Source organism: Malaclemys terrapin, chromosome 2, assembly GCF_027887155.1.
Source record: "Malaclemys terrapin pileata isolate rMalTer1 chromosome 2, rMalTer1.hap1, whole genome shotgun sequence".
Lineage (NCBI taxonomy): Eukaryota > Metazoa > Chordata > Testudines > Emydidae > Malaclemys > Malaclemys terrapin.
Genome location: NC_071506.1, coordinates 185,892,504 through 185,915,001, shown reverse-complemented (window position 1 = coordinate 185,915,001; position 22,498 = coordinate 185,892,504). Strand labels below are relative to the sequence as shown.

The 22,498-nt window shown below is 42.3% G+C and overlaps 1 protein-coding gene across 1 annotated transcript in view; it reads left to right on the top strand.

Annotated features, from left to right (window-relative positions):
• Positions 1 to 22,498, top strand: part of ABCA13 (ATP binding cassette subfamily A member 13) — a 281,687-nt gene that overhangs the window by 563 nt on the left and 258,626 nt on the right. Inside the window, exons 2-3 of the mRNA XM_054018854.1 lie at positions 10,791 to 10,884; positions 14,554 to 14,677. Of these exons, the coding sequence (XP_053874829.1) occupies positions 10,791 to 10,884; positions 14,554 to 14,677 (218 nt within the window). The remainder of the gene's footprint in view (positions 1 to 10,790; positions 10,885 to 14,553; positions 14,678 to 22,498) is intronic.

Sequence of the window (22,498 nt, the reverse complement as noted above, 5' to 3'; positions counted from 1 at the left end):
TTATCTGATTAAACTAAAATAAGCAGAAAAAGCTGGCTGTTACCCTGAAAAGATACAGAAAATCAAAATAATGCTCAGTTGAAGAGAGGAAATGTTTTTCTTTGCTCCACCATGTCTGACGTGCGATTGTGGTAAAAGAAGGACTCTTCTGGTGATGTTAGAATTTTGTATTAAAAAAATAGTTGTCATTATAGTTGATGGTTTGTCATTACTTCCCTTGTCAGTGCTGATTTGGAGATTCACAATGATGCATGTTGGCTATTTTAAATAGGATCAGAGTGATAAATCAACATACTGGTTTTCATCTCAGAAAATGTTAATGTAAATATGATCAGCAATCTTTGATTTAGAAAGAGACAGTCTCTCCATCCCCTTAAAAATCTTGGGATTTCAACTAATTTTTTTTTTATGTGAAGGAACTTTCAACTTTATTGATAATTTCTTCCTCGACTTGCTCTCTTCCCCAAATTTTGTGACTCTGTTCTGGGTCTCCTTACTTTAACCACTGCCTCCTTTGGTAGCTTTTTATCCTACCAACTTCCACTTCTTGTTGGTATACTGCCCTCTGCTCATTCCCATCCTCTCACTTTTTCTATAGGGGATTTCATCCACCTCAATGATTTCAGCTAATATTTCTATGCAGATAACTCTTAAAACTATCTCTATATCGCTGGTTTCTTCACTTTTGCCCTTCAGATGCTATCTGGTAATCCAGTAGCAGTCCTCAATGGGCCAAATTCATTTTGGGTATAACTCCATTGAAGTTACTATAATTATACCAGGGCTAGATTTGTCAGATAGGTCCAAAATAGAATGTCTCAATTTTCTTTCCAAGCCCTCTTCTCTCACTAAGGGGATTTATCACTCATGATTTCTCATCTCCCAACATCACAACCACATCAGATATTTAAATACCATGGCTATGAGCACAATATAAAAACATATGCGATTGGGTGTCATCTTCAACTTCTCTCTGTTCTTTTCCCTCACGTCCAGAATCTCCTAAATCTTGTAGTGTCTTCCTCCATAATATTATTAATATCCATCCTTTCTACTGAGCTGCTTGTCTTTGTCTTCATCATTTTTCCATACGTGCTGTGACATGATTTTTTTTTTGATGCAACATGATCATGTCCCCATGCCATATCTTGATGACATAAAATCACAATGTGAAACAAACTCTCAAAAAGAGCAACCCTTGCATGCAGTTCATTCATCACTTCCAAATCCAGGTGTCGTGTTTGGTTGTGTACCATGCAAATCTTTCACATATTTAAATACACATAATAAGGTTTACCCAAGCACAGAGGGCAAAGTAGATATTTTACTTAGATACCTCAGAAGAGTGTTGTAAGGTTCAGTTTAATTAATGTATGTAAATATTCTTTTCCACATATATCCTTATATCGCACTCATTACTATAGTATCTGAGATCCTCAAATGGAAAACATTAGGAAAGTGCAAAGAAGAAATTAGCATTCAACTAATACCGACTGTTAGAATAATTGTTTTTTAGAATTATCCGTAGTTTCATGTTACTTTTAAGTCTTCAAGTGCCAGTAGAGATCCTGGGTTGATAGAGGGCAGTTGTAAAAATAATACAGATATATTGTATGACTACCAGCTTCCATGCCATACTGTGAAATAATCAGACATTCAGACAAAATATGAACAATTTCATTTCATTGAGAGTTCAGTATAAATTAGTCACTAAAATACCAGTCCTGTGCATTCTACTAGGGGGGTCTATCATATTTCCTGTGCAAAAAACAATTGGTTTGGGGATATTTAATCTCTTTAGATCCCTCTTACTATGGCTTATAGTCAAAGAGAGGCCTATTAAATTTCTGCCCATGTTTTTCATGCTATTGCATTTGCTTGTTATTTATCTTGGGTTCAAAGGACTTAGTGAAGGGGCTCTCCATACACATGTGTGAGTATGTGAATTCCCTCTCTGGGGGATGGGAGGCACAGTTCCAGTGCAGCCGCTATTACAGCTCATAGGCTTCAGTAGAATCTGGACCCTTGGAGCTCTCCCCATACATGGTTTTAGGCCAGTGGATTGATAAAATCATGTATTCAGTAGCCCCATGACCTCCCATCCCCTCAGTCAAATCCAGTACTTAAAGTGCGACAGATCGAAAGGAGTCGCAGACCCACAAACAAAATTTCTACCACTTCCGCGGGGTCACTGAGGGGGGCACATCACAGCCCTGCCTGGGGAAAACTTTTCTGATCTGGAGCTTTCCCCACTTCTCAACTTCTCAGGGCAGAGCAACCCCTCAGGGCTGCTGCAGGAGGCAGGCAGAACTCTTCACCCCCATACCTGCTCAGGAGCCGAAGCTGTTCTCACAGGAGCAGGAGTGGGAGGAGGGAGCAGAATGAGCCTAGCAGCTCAGGGCAGCTCTACTCCTTCCCTTCCCTTCTGAAACACCTGGCCTGGAAAGAGGGAGGTGGACCCTTCTGCAGCGGGAACCCCGGAGCTGCAGAAAGAATTACCATGGATCACTGCTCTGCACTGTGTATGGCGCAGGGTTGTGCAGTCCTCCTGCTGTCCTCTCTGCATTCTCTGTCCCATACACTAAGGGTACCACTACCCAATAAGCCCTACTGCAGCACAGCTTCAGCCCTGCACTTATGCCACTGTAGTGCTATAGTGTGGACACTTGCTACAGGAATGTAAGGAATTTTTCCATCGATGTAGTAAATCGACCCCCCTTGAGAGCAGTAGCTAGGCCCATGGAAGAATTCTTCCATCGACCTAGCCGTGTCTACATAGGGACTTAGGTCTTTATAATTTTAGGGGCTTAGGTCAGTGTGATTTCTTCTAGCCACTGAGCAACGTTCACATAAGATGACCTAGATCAGGCCTGAGACTGTGGCAATTTCTGTATGTGTACAGCATGCCACGCCCACAAGTAGGGGGAGAATTTGGTCCAAAATATGTACATTACTGAATCCCACTGAGCCCAGATGTCAATGAATTTATGAAAGGTGCCAATATCAGGGAAGAGACCCCCATTTTCCAAGTCATAAGCTGTGTTTGCTGAACAGTCTTGTAATAGAATAAAGTTCAAAAATGAGTTTGTGCAGTGCCATATTTTAGCCTGGATGTCACCAAAATACATAAGCTGGCTCTCCATTAGGAAACTTTAAAAATTATGAAAACCTAAAGACAGCAAGTCTCACCAAAACACATCAGCTTAAAATTTTGCTTTGGAAAGGAGTTGCAAGTGATGCCAGCTTGTTCAGGAACCCTGGGTGGAAATCCTGGGGCCTACTGAAGTCAATGTCAGTGTCCCAGCCTCTGTTTATACGAGGCTGGGAATGGGTGACAAGGGATGGATCACTTGATGATTACCTGCTCTGTTCATTCCCTCTGGAGCACCTGGCATTGGCCACTGTCGGAAGACAGGATACTGGGCTAGATGGACCATTGGTCTGACCCAGTATGGCTGTTCTTATGTTCAATGGGAGTTTTGCTATTGATGTCGGGATGTCTCCCTCCTCCCTGCAAAAACCCAGCTCTTTATATATTTTACTGATTTCAGTAGTACCCATCACTATGACAGAGAGGGCTTTAACTGCAAAGAATAAGAAATATTTGTAAAATATTATTGCCAATATGAAAGACTAAGAAGAAGCCAAAATCAGTAAATTGAAATAAATGAGCTGTCTTGGCCCCCGTTGACTTCAATGGGCTTTGGATCAGGCCATGTATCACGCCCCAAAGGAATTGAGAGCAAGGTTTTGATGGGCTATCAGGAAGAATGAATTCCAGAGGTTAAGAGCCTTCAGCTGAGAAAGCCCTGCCACTTCTTGGCTATCCTAAATATGGGTTACTGTGGCATTTAATACAGCAAATTTTCAATATGTGGTATAGTCTAATAAAACTGGAGATGATTGAAGGAAGGGAGTCCCAGTATTTTGCACCTTTCTATATCTATCTGGGTAAGCTAATATTAAACTTTGGGGTTAAAAGCCTCCCTAAGTGTGGCATTTAAGAATAAACAGCATTCTGAATTGCTGGGAAATGTGGTTCTCCCTTGTCTTTGTCAGAGGACAATTTAACTTAATATAATTCATGGCTTTCTATTGTTGCAAAAGAATAGAATGGATCTATATAATTTCCTTAAAACCATGACTATAAAGGACAAGGGAAGCTCACAGTATTCATGATATGCTATACCTCAGTTTTAGTAATAGAATATTGTGATTTTTTTAAGGTCACTTATCTTCTCCCCCAGTGGGTTTCAATCACATTTGTTCCTTCCTTTCAAAGTGGCCTTTATGATGATAATAAGCTCTTATTTCTATCCCATTGTGCCCTCTAATGTAAACACATATTTCTCACCAAGGCATTTAATCCCCTGTGGTTTCCACTTGAAATTTCTTCCTTGTGTGTGGAATCCTGGCCCCATTGAAGTCAATGGCAAAATTCCAGTTGACTTCTATGGGCCAGGATTTCACCCCATATAATGAAATGTACACACAGGACCAGATCCTTGGGACTGGCCCTTATGGGCTTAATGCAGCTTGGGTATGAGTGGGCATGAAGATTAGTTTCAATCACTTTCACACCTCCCAGATCCAGTAGCTGCTGGGGGCTAGGTTGGTCCTCCGGCATAACTTAGAGTCTCAGGACTGCTCCAAGTTGTAATGGTAACCACCATGCAACCTGTGGTGGGGGCTGAAAGATAGAGTTTCCTGGAATTGGCTACAGCAGCTCCATACTATCTAGGTATTCCTTTATACCTGGTTTTTTGCCAGGTGTATGTCACTGGAACAATACAAAGCATGCCGAACTAGGCTGAGACTCTGGTGCACAGGGCTCAATGCCATGAGTTCACATTTGGTGCAGTTGACTTTGTAGCTACCACGCCCAACAGGCTTTGTAATTATTTATGTACATATGTAGCACAAATAGTGACAAGACAAGAAGACAAAGAGAATCACTGCACCTAGGAACTTATTCTCTAAAGATGGATCAGGGTGAGCCAGAGGATAGGGAAACTGAACTAGGAGTTAGGGACTTGAATTCTTTTCCTGGCTCTCCTGCAGACTCAAGGTGTGATCTTGGTGAGGTTACTTAATCCTAGCTGCGCCCTGGTTTTCCCACCTATAAAATGGGGCTAATAATAATGACTACCCCCTTTGTGAATCTCTTTGAGATGTATGGCTAAAACCATGATGTAAATGCCAAGTGTTATTTTTAATTATTGTAATTATGAATTACATGGATGGTCCAACAAGAAGAGATAATAGAAGAGTATATTTTGGGAGTCCATAATGAACAGTGATTTTCAATATAGTAGAGCCTAAAGCCCCATCCAACCTTGGAGCTCCATCATGCTAGGTGCGGTGGATACATATAGTAAGAGATAGTCCCTGCCTCAAAGACTTTACAATCTAAATGGACAAAAAGTGGGTGGGAGATAGGGAGTAGCATTATCCCATTTTACAGATGAGGAACTGTGACACAGAAAGTAACTTGCCCAAAGTCATATAGGAATTCTATGGCAGAGACGCCGCAGCTCCTGTGGCGTGGCTCCCGGCCATTGGGAAGTGCAAAGCTGGCAATTGTGGTGGGGGCAGTGTGCAGAGCCCCCGGCTGCCCCTAGGCGTAGGAGCTGGAGGAGGGACATGCCGCTGCTCCTGCGGGAGTCGCATGGAGCCATGGCCTGGCAGGCCGATCGGACTTTTAATGGCCCTGTTCAGCAGTGCTGACCAGAGAAGCCAGTGTCCCTTTTTGAAAGGGTGTTCCAGTTGAAAACCGGACACCTGGCAACCCTAGCCTATGCCTGTAATTACAACACTAATGTTCTTTCCACCTCATCCAGTATGACAGTTGTTTAGGGTCCAGTTCTGTTAACCTTACTCATGTTAAATAGTATCCTAATCTACCCCACCCTTTTCATATTGATTTAAGAGAGTGAGACATCACTACTCACATGTGTAGAAAGCGTACAGAAAAGAGGAGTGAGTGTGACTAAAGCAAATCCATTTTCACATTTGAGCAAATGCTCACATACTTATACTCTATTCAAAAGTCTCCTTTGTCTAACGTTAAAATTGAACAGACATCTTTTAACCTAGGGAAACTACAACATGTCAGGATGATGTGCATTTCCTTGTACAAAGATTTCAAAGACCTTGGTCAATATTTGTCCTTTGCTGTTTAATCACCAACTCAACCCTTGTTCTCTGTTGTTTTGACCTTATAGAGGCTCCTATTTCTCCCCCTATTCTGAGGTGTAGAAGGGCACATTTAAAAATAAAATGGCTAGAAAAGCCCCAAAAGCAGTGCAACAAGGGAGTTTAGCTATAACAGCAACGTACAGGGTATGATCCTCTGTGAAGTAGGACTGTGGATTCTAGCTGATCTGTCAAGATCAGCAGGTATTGTGATCTTAAGCCTGGTCTACACTAGAAAATTAGGTCGATTTAACTATGTCAGTCATGTGTGTTAAAAATCCATGCTCCTGAGCAGCATAGTTTAGCCGACCTAAGTCCTTGTGTAGACAGTGCTAGGCTGACAGAAGAATTCTTCCATTGACCTAGCTACCACCTCTCGGGTAGATAGATTACCTATTCCAATCAGAGAATCCCTCCCGTTGGCATAGGTAGTGTCTACATTGAAGCACTACAGCAGCACAGCTGTGCTTCTGTAGTGTTTTAAGTGTAGACAAATCCTGAGTCTGCAAGTTCCACAGGTGGTTGAAAGATGCATGGGTGGGTAATAGAGAGGGATGAATAAACCCTCTGCTTTAGACAGAATGATCAGGTAAAAACACTGAAAGCCTAAACACACAAACAGTTCTAAGTTCTAAGACTCCCCATATATGTGAGAAGCTCACAGAAGGGACAATCTGGCTCATTGCATTTGATTTACTCATACAAATGGAGCTTGTTCAATTGAAGGAATTTCACTTCTTTTAACTTCCATCAGGGCATTACTTCTGTGGGTCATGTCCAGGACATCTCTTTCCCAATTACAAGATAAACTTGTTGGCCAGACAAGTGGCCTTTAAAAACAATCACTTTTAATAATCACTGTATCATGAACATCCAAGCTCATTGGTTGACTAACAATAGCACGAACAAATGACACAAAGTTAAAAACAAATCTTATCCAATACTGGGTTAATTCTGGTTGATATTTATTTCCAGAAAGTTTTTTTGTCATGAGGCATTCCACTAGCAAATACACCATGCTGCCCCTGATATTCCAGTTTGTATCAGATGTAATCATCTGTCTCTTATGTCACTATGCCAAAGCCAATTATGCCCTGTTTATAATTTTGTACTATGTAATTTTATTGCATACAAATAGCTATATTAAAAAAAAAAATTAAGGTTGCAAAGTCAAGCATTCAAAAGTTAGGAAATGCCAGAATTAAGATTGCATGTGCATTATGACTCAGTCTTTAATTACATGTTTTTGTACTATTTTATCCACACGAGCCTTGACTTACTCAGTGCACAGGATGCCCAGCCAGTCCCAGACTCCCCTCCAGTCTCAGTTTTCCCTCTCCCAGTTGGCTTCCAGTCCCCCCTCCGCCTTATTTTCCTCCCTAGCTCCCAGTCCTCCTGTGCAGACAGTCTCAGTCTCTCCCACATCCCCATTCTGACTGCAAGTCCCAGTTTCTCTTCTCCATCCTACCAGTCTCCAATCACAGCCTCCACATACCCCCAGGCTCCTTGTCCCAATCTACATCCTTTGCCACCTATACTAGCTTCAGTAGTTCTCCATTCTGCATTTGAGTCAGGAGGCTTTCTTCTCCCTGCTGCCTGGGCTCCAGCCTGGGCACCATGGAGAGCACAGGTAGCATAGTCTCCCTCCTCTCAATTCCGGTGCCCAGCCCCACTGTGGCTTCTAGCAGCTGGACAACCATTGTAGGGAAAGTTCTGCTCAACCCTTATGCCCCTTGGCTGGAACATGCCCAGTGCAGATGGAATCTTCAGAGGAGCATTTAGCTGCCAAACTCCAACAAATCTGGATGGAACATTTGAGAACTGAGATTTTTGAAAGTCTTATAACTTAGCCATATTTAGATGAATTTTCACAGGGGTGGCAAAAGGCACATTCCTGATACAAAGACCATCCCCTGCCAAATTTCAGGTTCCTGCTCCAAAACATGGGCGAGTTATCACCTCTGAAAGAAAACAAACTTTTTAACATGGGCAAAACAACATTGTTCTTAGAAGCGGCTGAACTGCTCTAGCTGAAACTTTCCAAAATAATTCAGCCTGAAACAGACACCCAACATAGGAAATCTCAGACCAAGCAGTTAAAAGTTTTGCAAAGTTATAAGCAACTGAAAACAGCATATTTTAATAGGAAATGTCGGACAACCTTATATACAGGCAGTAATACCAGCTCTACCCATTGTCATAGCAGAGGATCTCATGTGTTCCATAGTTGTCCAGTAGATATTACTGAAGAGAGATCTCTAACACACTTCAGTGATCCTTTATCTCATGTATTTTCATAAAGTTTTTTTTCCTAAATCTCTGTTTGAGACCACTTGTGTGCTGAGTAGAGTACAGTAACTCCTCACTTAAAGTCATCCCAGTTAACGTTGTTTCATTGTTACATTGCTGATAATTAGGGAACATGCTCGTTTAAAGTTGTGCAATGCTCCCTTCTAATGTCGTTTGGCAGCCGCCTGCTTTGTCCACTGCTTGCAGGAAGAGCAGCCCATTGCAGTGAGCTGGTGAGGGCTTTTAGCCAGGGTGGACCGGCAGCCCCCCTATCAGCTCCCCGCTCCCCTAAGTTCCCTGTGCAGCAGCCCCCCAGCAGGCTATCAAGGCAGTTCAGCTGTCCCTCCCCCCACTGCCATGTGCTGCTCCTGCCCTCTGCCTTGGAGCTGCTCCCAGAGACTCCTTCTTGCTGTACGGGGGGCAGGGGAGAGTTCTAATGTCAGGGTGTCCCCCTCCCTCCTGCTCCTGCACCCCGCTTACCCCTTCTCCATATAGAGCAGGGAGGGGACATGGATGGAGAGAGACAGAGAGAGCTTGGGGCAGCAGCTGTTGTCTCAACTTCCTGATCCACTTAAAAAGACAATGCACTGGGTGGGTTAGCTTACTTAAAGGGACAGTGTGCATCTCTCTCTCTCCCACACACAAGGTGTGTGTCTGTCTCTGTCTGATATGCTGTCTCCCCTCCCTCGTGTTCGTGCTGCCTTGTGTGAGAGGCTACATTAATAACAATGTGTTAACCCTTGAGGGCTCAGCCGAGTGCTAGTTCATCATTTAGCAGCAAGGCATTCCCTGGGAAATATCCCTCCCTCTTCCACCTTCTAACTTCACCATTTCAACCAAGCTTCACAATCATCATAACTGTGAACAGTATTAACTTGTTTGTTTAAAACATATACTGTTTGTATATCTATATAATATATAGTTTTTTGTCTGGTGAAAAAATTTCCCTGGAACCTAACCCTCCCTATTTACATTAATTCTTATGGGGAAATTGGATTAGCTTAACATCGTTTCGCTTAAATTCGCATTTTTCAGGAACATAACTACAATGTTAAGTGAGAAGTTACTGTATATAAATTAGAAACTGAATATTTTGATTTTGAATCGCTGCTGGTTAAAGGCTTGTAGAGATTAAACTATATATATACTTTGAGTTAATCAACTTCTATGAGTATTTAAAATCTTAAAATGAGCAGGTGAGCTGCTCTGGTTACAATATCTCACTGTTCAGTGTCCTAAATCATAGCTTAGAAGATATTCTCTCAATTATATTATTTATTAGAGTTGGTTGAAATTTTTCAAAATTTTAAATCTCAAAGAAGGGGAAAATTTTAAAACAAAAATGTAACCCCACTCCTTTGATCAGTTGTATTACTTACATATTTGGGGGTTTATCAGAGAAAGTGTACTTCTCATCTACATTTGTATGCCAGACAGTATAGCATGGAAGAGAATGATGGCGTCAGAGGTGTCCTAAAGCACTTCTTTTCCTCTTGTCATTGTAGATCAATTTTGTTTCCAGTGTGGCTAAACTTATTTTAGTGTAGAAATGGCTGGATTCACTTTCAGAACACTATTATTGCCAGAATCCAGGCTTGCTCGGCAGGAATCAAAGACCACCCACTCTTACTTTTCTTAGGTTGTCTTTGTAACAATTTGATCTTTTGGAATAGCTTCCCTGGTATGGACAGATGATGTAAGTACTCTATCTAGCATTTAAGCTACTAGAGTGAGTAGCCTCAGAAATCCGCAGGTTCAGTTTAATGATCTTGTCAGGCGTTCATGTTCTGTAATTTTTTTATTCTTCTGATTTAACATTTATTGTGACTCTGCCCTATTTAACTGCTTCTGAAACACTACTTTGTTACTGAAAACCTTGCATATGAGGATCCTAATGCTCTTTACAAAGCTGTCTGGCTGATATCATCCCCATTTTGCAGCTGGAGCAACTGAGGCATAAAGATGACTTGCTTTCACTCTATCCTAAACTAGTTTTCTAGATTTTGGAGAACAATGTGCCTGTTTCATTCTATTAGTTATTTTGTATAGCTGTAAAAGAAAAGATTCATGAAAATACTGTAAATAACAAGACGATGGCCTTGCCTCAGTGTTCTTTGCTCCATAATAAAAAGATGTGTTTCTACTTAGAAGTAAGTTTTAAACAAAACAAGATCTGGTTTAATAGTTTCTTTTGTATGGCATCTCTACCAGTATATTAATTTGCTGGTCCGTGTAATAATGTATATTTGTATGATGCAGTTCAATTTCTACAATGCTGATATTATTGTTTTGGGTTTACTCTTCAGGTGCTGTCTCTCTCTGAAGTACTCTGGCCATGCATACTGTTCCTAATTCTGGCTGCAATTCGCATCCAGCAACCTTCAAAACACAAGGAAAACTGTATGTTTCATGTTTACTCTTCATGTTTTGCACATCTGTAGACTATATTCTAAAGAGGGCTTCATAATAAGGAAATATCAGTAGGTTAAACCATGAGGGCCTGAATCAAAGCCCATTGACTTCATTGGGATTTGGATCAGGTCCTAAATTAGTTTTGTCTTTTGTGTCCTATAACATTATAATATTGAGTCCCCCTGCAATCTATAGTTCTTTCTGCTTCACCCTTTTCAAGCATTATCTTACCTAAAACAGTGTGGTAGATGTTACTATGCTATGTTTTATTTAGTTGCTGCAGTTCTATAGGATTGGGGCATGGTCTGTATTTTATAACCTGTCTGGAAATGGCATCTTGGGTTCAACCCACACATTCTCAACTTCCTAGAAGAGTGATGTAGTACAATGTCTTTTAAAACAAGGAATAGAACAGGGATTGGCAACCTCTGGCACGCGGCCCATCCAGGAAATCTGCTGGTGGGCTGGGATGGTTTGTTTACCTGCAGCATCCACAGGTTTGGCCGATCGCAGCTCCCACTGGCTGTGGTTTGCAGTTCCAGGCCAATGGGGGCTGCGGGAAGCAGCACGGGCCGAGGAATGTGCTGGCCGCCCTTCCTGCAGCCCCTGTTGGCCTGGAGTGTCGAACAGCGGCCAGTAGGAGCCACGATTGGCCGAACCTGCGGACGCTGCAGGTAAACAAACCGTCCCAGCCCGCCAGCAGATTACCCTGATGGGCCACAGGCCAAAGGTTGCTGATCCTTTGAATAGAATATACAACAAAAGAAACAATTAAAATCAGTCACACCTTTGTAAATGATCCTGTATTTAAGACTGACGTGTAAAACCTATTTCCTTGTAAAAGGCTTATGAGACCTGAAACCATGGATCTCTTTCTTTATGCTTGTTTATTAATGAATCACACACAGCTATGAGCTATATAAAAAACCTTTAGATTTAGTAGCGTTAATTAAGCCTGGTGTCAGAAGCAGTACTCCAAATGCTGCATCGTGACGTGTCTGGCCTCTTGGTATTTATCTAGTGTCAGTATAACACCCATTCTCTCGGTCTAATTCAGGGGTCGGCAACCTTTCAGAAGTGGTGTGCCAAGTCTTCATTTATTCACTCTAATTTAAGGTTTTGCGTGCCAGTAATACATTTTAACGTTTTTAGAAGGTCTCTTTCTATAAGTCTATAATATAGAACTAAACTATTGTTGTATGTAAAGTAAATAAGGGTTTTAAAATGTTTAAGAAGCTTCATTTAAAATTAAATTAAAATGCAGAGCCCTCCCGGCCAGGACCCGGGCAGCGTGAGTGCCACTGAAAATCAGCTCACTTGCCGCCTTCGGCACACGTGCCATAGGTTGCCTATGGTCTAATTCATCATTCTATTGAATGGAACATACTCCTATAAATTAGAATAGTGACTTTTACCAGTAACTTTGTTGTCACAATTCTCCAAATAGAAACTGATACTGTTAGTAATGCTTCATTCTTGGGAGATGACTGAGACTCATGGTGCATGTTCAATCAGTTTTAACTTTGATAGCTGCATTTATAATTTGATAATGTACATTCACAGAATGACATTAACCCTGAAGGATTTCAGTGTGAGGCAGTGTATATACAAAGATCATTCATTCATGAAGTTCTTACATGTCTCTAAAGAAACTAGCACGCAGTTCTATTAATAAGGAGATAGGAAGTGAAGAATATCTTCTCCAAACTATGGGGGCATTTAAGAAAACTGAACATAATTACATAAGTTGGCATGTTGGCATGTTGCTGGGACAATTTTGTGAAAAAGTGCCTTGGGATCTTATAATGCCCATGAACAGGAAGGGTCTTCTTGGTCCTACACCTCCTCTGCTTTGCTTGTGAGAACTGATATGTTTGTATGTATAAAAGAGAACACAACTATTTTTTTGGGGAAGAGATCTTTGTGAACCAAATTTTGCTGTCAGTTACACTTTTGGAAATCAATGGTAATGCCCCACTGAATTCAACAGAGTAACTGAATTTTCACTAGCGTAGCTGAGAGCAGAATTTAGTTGTGCTGTCTACAGAGTATGGTCCCTATTCTGCAAGCTACTTTGGTAAGTAGGATCAGGGCCAATATTACAGTCTCAGTAAAATTTAGAAACTGGCAAACTTATTTAAGATGGGTGGTTTTTAAAATAGTGTTGGTCATACAGAACTAGAACTAGCATTTTTATGAAGCAGGCTAATACTCTTTCTGGGGAGTTATGCAGGGGTGTCTCTATGTTGCTTAACTGGTAGTGCAATTTCTAGTGATATATGTCTCAGAAATAATGATATTTCATTTCCATCAAAACTAGCTTGGTTTTTTTCAGGTACTATGGAATCATTGAATACACAGTTTCTCCAGTTCTTCCACTTCTGTTGTGAACATTCAATATGAGTGTTATGTCCAGGCCTAATTCAACTTGGGTAACTTGTTGTCGCTATTTCTCCAGCAATTTCAATTGCATGAAATACTCTCCATTTCCTGCCCAAAGGTTCCTATATAGCTGTGGCTGCCAAACTGGGGGCTTACATGGGAGGAATTGACAGGTTTCTCAGTTATTCACTAGAGTCTTGGCTTTATTTAAAAACAAACAAACGAAGAAAAAACACCCTTCAAAATGTGAACCAAAGTGTAACTAGTGCAGCAGTGTCTGCATGAGTTTGCAGAAAGTCTGAAACAATAGCTCTGAAGTGCAAACTGCCCCATTCCTTTCAATGAGTGGTAGTTCAAATGCCAGTGATGATACATTAAATGTCAACATTGTTAATTATTTCACTGCTCATTAAATCATGGAAGGAAGGAAAGGACATATTTTATTAGGAAGACTTGCACAGTCTACTCTAAATAGCTGGTCATTTTGGGTAGGCCAAAAACAAACACACAGTGATGTTGCAAAAGAGTGACTGGTTTCATTTTCCTAAAGGGGAGCTCAGCTTTCAAAAGTTTGGATAACACTGTTGTACAGTGTTGCTCTGTGCTGTTAAACTGTTGTCATACTGAACCCCAACAGTGCCTATGTTTCAATGCTGGGTGAATCATTTATAAATGGAATGCATGGTGGTGCAGTAAAAAGGTTTTATCAAGAGATTGCGCTAGCTGCATTTCTCACAAAGTGTTGTGGTAGATAGAGCTGTGTGGAGAAAGATCATTCCATTTCATGGATGATTTTGATATTTCAAAGTTCGGTTTTATTCCAATTAGGAACAAAACCCACCATTAAAAAAAAAAAATTCTGAGAAAAGAAATGGAGTTCTGGCTCCAGGCAGGTCACTTGGCAGACTGCTCCACGGCCCTGGCCCTTGAAAGCCCTGGGTTCCCATCTTCGGGGTAGTCCACATGACTGGCTTCCCCACAGCCATGGACCCTCAAACACCTGGGGTCCCTAGCCCTGGGGAAGTCTGCATGGCAGGCTACCCTGGAGCCACAGACCTTGGAAGGCTCGACTGCTGAGGACCTGAGCAGATGAGCTGGCAGGAAATCAGGCAAGGTTTCCTCCAGAACACCAGTGAAATTAGCCTGTCTTCACAAAAGGTTCTGTGTTGCAATGTAATTTTTCCAATGAGTTTTAGGGGTGGGGGAGCAATATTTCTACTAAAGCTTTATAGCCTTAGTCTCACTGATGTAATTTTGTCTGCTGTTGCTTTTTAGGTTATTTAGAAGCCCGAGATTTGCCAAGTCGGGGCCTTTATCCTTTTGTTCAGAGTCTCTTCTGTAATGTTGGCTCAAGGTGCAAGAACAGCAGCTACACGTCTCAGAAACAACACAGTTTCCGGTAAGATGCACCAATTTATCAGTATTTCTGACTAATGGGTCTTTTCCCATAAGAAGGATCATTATTGTCTAGTAGCTAGGAGTTGCAGGAATTTGATTACTGTGGGCTAGATTGCTTCCCCCAGAGTGCTGTGTGAGGAGGGGCAGGGCTCCTTCTGACCTGTCCTTACATTTTTCAGGGTGATTTTGCTCTCCAGAGATAGCAAGGACCTAGCAGTTGCTTCTCACAGAGGCTGCTATTTTGATCTGTCTAAAAAAGTCAGGGGAGAAGGTGGGGAGACTTCTTGTGCTCTCCCCAGCCCCCCACGCTCTCACACAAGACAGATAATTTACCCTTGTTAGAAGTTCTGTCAATACATGATGTGGGGCTGTGCATAGAAGACAATACTATATTTTCACATTTGTGTTTTGGATAGTTTGGGAGCGTCTGAGGTTTCCCAGCTATGGGGTGCAGAGGGAAGAGAGCGGGAATCAAGGACAGCATCTTGAGGGACAAGAACAGAGAGCTGAAGAAGGAAATAGGAAGAGCTAAAGGAGTGGTCAGACAGATAAGAAGAAAATCAATAGAGGGCAAAGTCAAACACAGGAGAGAAAACCCAAAAGTACACTTAGATTTTAAACTCTTTAGGGCTTTTTTTGTTCTGTGTTTGAACAGCACCCTAGCACGATGGGGTCTTGGTCCAGCAGTAAGGCTCCTAGGTACTATTGCAATACAAATAAATAATAATAAGTCATAAACAGCCACAAAAGAACTGAACTTAAAAAGCTTTCCTGTTTGGTAATAGCTCAACATAGTAGCAAACATGTAAATCATTAATTTACTTTAACATACTGCCACAGACTGAGAATTATGAATGTAAGTGAGCAAGGAGCTCTCTAGATGATGGGCATAGTTGCAAATAGCCTTTTTTCAGAGTTATATTCAGGGCAAACTGGATAACCAGGTCACTCAGCCAGAACACAGTGACTGGTTGTGAATATATATATATATATTAGGGTTACCATATCTCATAAATAAAAAAAGAGGACCCTCCACGGGCCATGGCCCCGCCCATTTCCCCACCCCTAGCCCCGCCCCAACTCCGCCCCTTCCCCCACCCCAACTCCGCCCCCTCCTCCCTCCCACTCCCAGCCAGGGGGAAAGGGCTGCCCCAGTGCTACCAGCTTCACGGTTTGCCGGGCAGCCCCCAGACCCTGCGCCCCCGGCCGGCGCTTCCCCAGCGCAGCTGGAGCCCCAGCGCGCAGGGTCTGGAGGCTGCCCAGCAAACCGTGAAGCTGGTAGCGCTCGGGCTTTGGGCAGCCCCTATGCCTCCGGACCCTGCGCCCCCAGCCGGGCACTTCCCCTCCGGGGCTCCGGCGGCTCTGCGTAACTTACACTGTATAAGTTACACAGAGCCGAAGAGGAGCAGAGCCCCCGCAGCTGGAGGCTCTGCTCCTCTTAGGCTCTAAGAGCCGGGCTGCCCCAGCGCTACCGGCTTCGGGCAGCCCCCGTGCCTCCGGACCCTGCGCCGCCGGAGCCCGGGAGGGGAAGTGCCCGGCTGGCGGCGCAGGGTCCGGAGGCAAGGGGGCTGCCTGAAGCCGGTAGCTCTCGGGCAGCCCGGTTCTTAAACAGAGCCTCTGTGTCAGTTACACACAGCCCAGGGGGCTGGAGGCTTTGCTCCTCTTTGGCTCTGTGTAACTGACACTGGATCAGTTACACAGAGCCCCGGGGGCTGGAGGCTCCAGCCGCCCCCGCTCTGTTTAAGAGCCGGGCTGCCCGAGCGCTACCGGCTTCGGGCAGCCCCCGTGCCTCCAGATCCTGCACCCCCAGCCGGGCACTTCCCCTCCCGGGCTCCGGCGGCGCAGGGTCTGGAGGCACGGGGCTGCCCGAAGCCGGTAGCGCTCGGGCAGCCCGGCTCTTAAATAGAGCGGGGTCGGCTGGAGCCTCCAGCCGCCGGGGCTGTGTGTAACTGACACAGTGTCAGTTACACAGAGCCCCAGCCGCTGGAGGCTCTGTTTAAGAGCCGGGCTGCCCCAGAGCTACCGGCTTCGGGCAGCCCTGTGCCTGGAGACCCTGCGCCGCCGGAGCCCGGGACGGGAAGTGCCCGGCTGGGGGCGCAGGATCTGGAGGCACGGGGCTGCCCGATGCCAGTAGCGCTTGGGCAGCCCGGCTCTTAAACAGAGCGGGGGCGGCTGGAGCCTCCAGCCGCCCGGGCTGTGTGTAACTTCGGGCAGCCCCCGTGCCTCCAGATCCTGCACCCCCAGCCAGGCACTTCCCCTCCCGGGCTCCGGCGGCGCAGGGTCTGGAGGCACGGGGCTGCCCGAAGCCGGTAGCGTTCAGGCAGCCCGGCTCTTAAACAGAGCCGCCATTTTCCCGGACATGTTCGGCTTTTTGGCAATTCCCCCCGGACGGGGGTTTGACTGCCAAAAAGCCGGACATGTCCGGGAAAAAGAGGACGTATGGTAACCCTAAATATATATATATATATATATATATAAAATCAACCAAGTAGAATGAAATTGCTCCCTTATAGGCCTTCCAGAGTGAAAAGCTTAATTTTAAAGATAATGTGGAATTTAGCATGGGTCAAGTGTAAAGATTTCAATGTCACAGTAAATATGTCACAATCTTCATGTCCCTTTATTGTTACATGCTATAGTGTTTGGAGTAAATCACATTCCAGTTACTTTATATGTGAGTCGCTGTAAATTGTTTAAACTGAATAGCTATCCCAAACTGGTAATTTTCCTCACACTGTATTGTAGAATGTACAAAATGGAGTCCTGAAATTACAGTTTACTTTATTTCTCTACCACACAAATCAGTGCTAAAATAACAATGCATTATGCCTCTACACAGGCTTTGTATTTAAAAAGAAATCAAGTTTTTTTTTTTTTCAGTTCTGTCTGAGGTGGTTGGAAGCTCCTTATATTAAAATATGACACTCATATAATGAAGTACCTAACTGTGATCTATCTTGATTGTCTGTGCTGCATGAGTATTTGCGCAGCTCTGACTATAGGCTCAAAGTCACATCTCAGCTTAGTGTAAAAACAGGAAAAGATTTCCTGGAGGCAGAGTTTCTTTCATTCCAGGGATCTAGTGGGGAATTTGGTGGGATATTCCAAGGATTTAATCAAGTTGATTCAGAAATAATATCTATCTATAGATATAGATATATAGATGCTAGATTTATGGCTGAGAAGCATGAAGCACACAGCCTACTCAGGAGAGAAGTGTGAAAAGTTGGCATAAAGTTCATATGAGAACAGTCTGTTCCAGGCTAGTCCACCAGTATAAATTAGATCAACCTGAAGGCTTCTCTGAGTTATGCTGGCTGTCAACAGCCTCTAGGTTCCAAGTGCTGGCATAAATGTTATGTAGAGGTTCCTCATTAGATTGCATGGCCCAGTTACTCCCCAATTTTCTGGTGCTTATGCTCAGGATATGCTTTTTTAACTAAAAAGGACAATTTAAAGTAGGAGATTAATTGCACTGTTAAACAATAATAAAATACCATTTATTTAAATATTTTTGGATGTTTTCTACATTTTCAACTATATTGATTTCAGTTGCAACACAGAGTACAAATTGTACAGTGCTCACTTTATATTTATTTTTGATTACAAGTGTTTGCACTGTAAAAAGACAAAAGAAATAGTATTTTTCAATTCAAGTTAAACAAGTACTATAATGCAATCTCATTATCATGAAAGTTGAACTTACAAATATATAATATGTACAAAAATATTTTATTCAAAAATAAAACAATGTAACATTTTAGAGCTTGCAAGTCCACTCAGTCCTACTTGTTCAGCCAATTGTTCAGACAAACAAGTTTGTTTACATTTGCAGGAGATAATGCTGCCCACTTCTTGTTTACAATGTCACCTGAAAATGACAGCAGCGTTCTCATGGCACTGTTGTAGCTGGCGTTGCAAGATATTTACATGCCAGATGCGCATGCTTCAATCCCCATTCCAGGGGACATGCGTCCATGTTGATGACGGGTTCTGCTCGAAAACCATCCAAAGCAGTGCGGACCAACGCATGTTCCTTTTCATTATCTGAGTCAGATGCTACCAGCAGAAGGTTGATTTTCTTTTCTTGTGGTTTGGGTTCTGTAGGTTCCGCATTGGAGTGTTGCTCTTTTAAGACTTCTGAAAGTATGCTCCACACCTCGTCCTTCTCAGATTTTGGAAGGCACCTAAGATTCTTAAATCTTGGGTCCAGTGCTGGAGCTATCTTTACAAATCTCAAATTGGTACCTTCTTTGTGTTTTGTCAAATCTGCAGTGAAAGTGTTCTTAAAATGAACAACATGTGCTAGGTCAACATCCGAGACTGCTGTAGCATGAAATATATGGCAGAATGCGGGTAAAACAGAGCATGGGACGTACAATTCTCCCCCAAGGAGTTCAGTCACATATTTAATTAACGCATTATTTTTTTAACAAGCGTCATCAGCATGGAAGCATGTCCTCTGGAATGGTGGCCGAAGCATGAAGGGGCATATGAATGTTTAGCATATCTGGCATTTAAATACCTTGCAGTGCTGGCTACAAAAGTGCCATGCAAATGTCTTTCTAGTGATGTAAATTATCTCCTGTAAATGTAAACAAACTTGTTTGTCTTAGGGAGTAGCCTCTGAAGTTTTACATTGTTTTGTTTTTGAGTGAAGTTATGTAACAAAAGAAATCTACATTTGTAAGTTGCACTTTCAGGACAAAGAGATTGCACTACAGTACTTGTATGAGGTGAATTGAAAAATACTATTTCTTCTGTTTATCATTTTTACAGTGCAAATATTTGTAATCAAAATATACCCTTTGATTTCAGTTACAACACAGAATACAAGATATATATGAAAATGTAGAAAAACATACAAAATATTGAATAAATTTCAATTGGTATTTTATCATTTAACAGTGCAATTAAAACTGCGATTAATTGCAATTAATTTTTTTAATCATGATTAATTTTTTGAGTTAATCACGTGAGTTAACTGTGATTAATCGACAGCCCTAATTTAAAGGTCAGAAGGCATGCCCAAAGTCACTCTCATGGCATCTAGGTGGCATATTAACAACACGTGGTCTTCATGGGAGCCTGGCTAAGCATTTGTATTCTAGGGGTGCCACACATTTAAAACAAATCTGAATAATTTGCGTGCTTTATCTCAAATACCCAAGAGTGATAGATCTGGGGACAAATGATTCCAAAAGTGTGTTGCCACCACTTTCACAGAGAATTGAGAACTGCGCGTGTGTGTGTGTGTGTGTGTGTATTACTTTCAGTGCCTAATTCTGCATGCTACTCTATATATTAAATTGTTTTAATGGGAATATAGTACAGATACAATATGCTGTATGTATGGAAAAGATCTTCCTCTGTGATGAACATGCAGTCAGCTGTATATTAAAAGACTGATCTTAGTAACTAAAATAAATGTTGTTGTGTTTAGTGCTGTTAGCCCTGCAGAACCAACACATCTAAGAGAGGGAACTGAAAATAACAGGATTGTTTACTAAATTTTAATTGGTTTTCTAGATTATGAAACTAGAAAGGACCACTGTGATTATCTACTCTGACTTCCTGCATAACATAGGCCATGAGGCTTCTCCGAATTAATTACTGTTTAAACTATAGCATCTCTTTTGGAAAAAAAAAAAACATCCAATCCTGTTTTAAAAATTGCCAGTGATGGAGAATCCACCACAACCCCTTGGAGGTTGTGTTAATGTTTAATTACCCTCACTAATAAAAATCTGTGCCTTGTTTCTATTCTGAACCACACCTTCACAAACACACTGAAGAAAGTGAAGTTGCACAGGTGTTCCTGAGGCATAATTTGAAGACATTGGGTTTGCACAGCTGCAAGTAAAGGCATAATTTGTGCTGCTAGAACATTAATTCCTGGTGGGGAGGTGCAAGAGAGTAAGAATCCAATTTGGTACTCAGAGCCTAGAATGAGTTCTCAGGGTTGCTGTTTAGAGGGAGAAGTTTTACTTGTAATCTGGCTATTTTTATGCCCTGAGCCTGCAAACATTTATGCACATACTTAAATTTAGATTCATAGGTTCACTGAAAGTGGAACTCCTTATATCATTAAAGGTAAGCATGTAGTTGAGTGTTTTCAGGATCAGAGCTTTTACTTTGAAAACTCTCCAGAGACAAACGGAGAATGCCGCAATACCTTTTTATATATCTGTTTTTCAGAGTACATTTGTCCTATGAGTTTGTCCCTATATTTCAGCAAAATATTGACCAGTTTTCACTCTATTCCTCCAGAAGTTTCTTAGTCCATTGTATTTAATGCAATTGAAGAATTCCTATTTTCTTCCTCCAATTGTCCATGTTTGTAGCTTTCAGGGGTTGGTAGGTGTTAATTGTTTCAACTTTCATGGGTCCATTTTCAAAATGAAAACTTTGGATGTTAATCACTCAAGCGCTGCCCCAGCTGAAAAACTGAGTTGCATGTATTAAAGCACTATAAAAAGAATCCAACTGTTCTATCTGTAATCTATTCAGATTTGAAGCAGACAAGAATGAGTCTTCATCAATTCCTGTTGGCTATCAGGCAAGCTAAAATGAAAGTGAAATTTAGTTAAGTAGTCAAGAGCCCAGTGGAAGTTGTATGATGTTTTAATTTTCTACTAGTGCAGTAGAATATCTAAGGATTGTGGGAATGGGGCCTTCCTTACCCAGGAAGAATTTTGCAGTGGGGGTTGGTATAATGGTCCCTGGTAGAGTATGCCTCCCAGAAGGCTTCTAATAAGGCTATCAGATATTTTTCCTCTATATTTGGCATATTCTGATTTGATTCAGTTTGGGGGGAAAATATTTTCACTTGTATGCAGACCCAAATGCAAAACACAGATTAAATAACTATTCAAAATAGCTGCTAAGTAAACATTTGGAAGAACTACTTAATTAAGTCCTCTCTCACGTTTTACAGTCAACTGTAACTCAGCTTGTGATCCCATTACTTTCACAATTAAAACCAGGACCCAAGCTCCAATTAACTGTTATGCACAAATAAGTAACCTCTAATTACCACACTTTTCCTAGTCTGATAATTCTATAGTTTGAGAGTGGCCTGTTGATTTTTAAATTTCACAGCCTTTCAAAATCTTCTGGTTCTATCATTGCAGCGAAGCAGATTGTTGCAGGTAGGGTCAGTGGCAAACAGTGTGTGCACTTGTAGAAGGAATTCAGTTCCAAGCAGCCATAAAGCCACTAGCAGGAGCCTTCAGCAAATACCTCCCCAGCATGAGCACCTTGTGCAGTTGTTCTAGAGCTAGGTGAGGGTGTGACTGGGGCTTGCCTAATGACCTAGCTACAGTGCAGGGCTACAATTGCCCACAGTGGCCATTGTAGGAGAAGTGCAAGTTAGGGCAGACCTCAGGACTACTTTAACCAGAGCCAGGAGGTTAAAAAGCTCCCTGCATTCTTATTGCCTTCCCTCCTGGTCACTGCACTGGGCTTTGCACCAGGGAAGGAGTTAATTCAGGCCTGAATCTCCCAGTAATGCCCCATGGGTCTCAAAAATGGCAGTTTTTCTAAAATCAAGATCAGAACCTTATCTAGCAGTTCCTGCTGCTCTCTTTGCCAGGGCAGATACTGATTTTGTGTAGCCCTATACAAATTGAGAAGTCGGGGGGCTGTAGGAAGACTTCCACAATTTGTGCAGGAAAGCAGCTAGGTTGCCCTTTGAGCATCAATGGCAATAGAGAGGAGGTATGATCTGTCTGCCTTGGCTGAGTACTTTACCCATCTGGTTGAGTGAAAGCCTGCATAATTTGTGCCAGGGCTGAGCTCTGGCACCTCTGGGCTTGGGAGT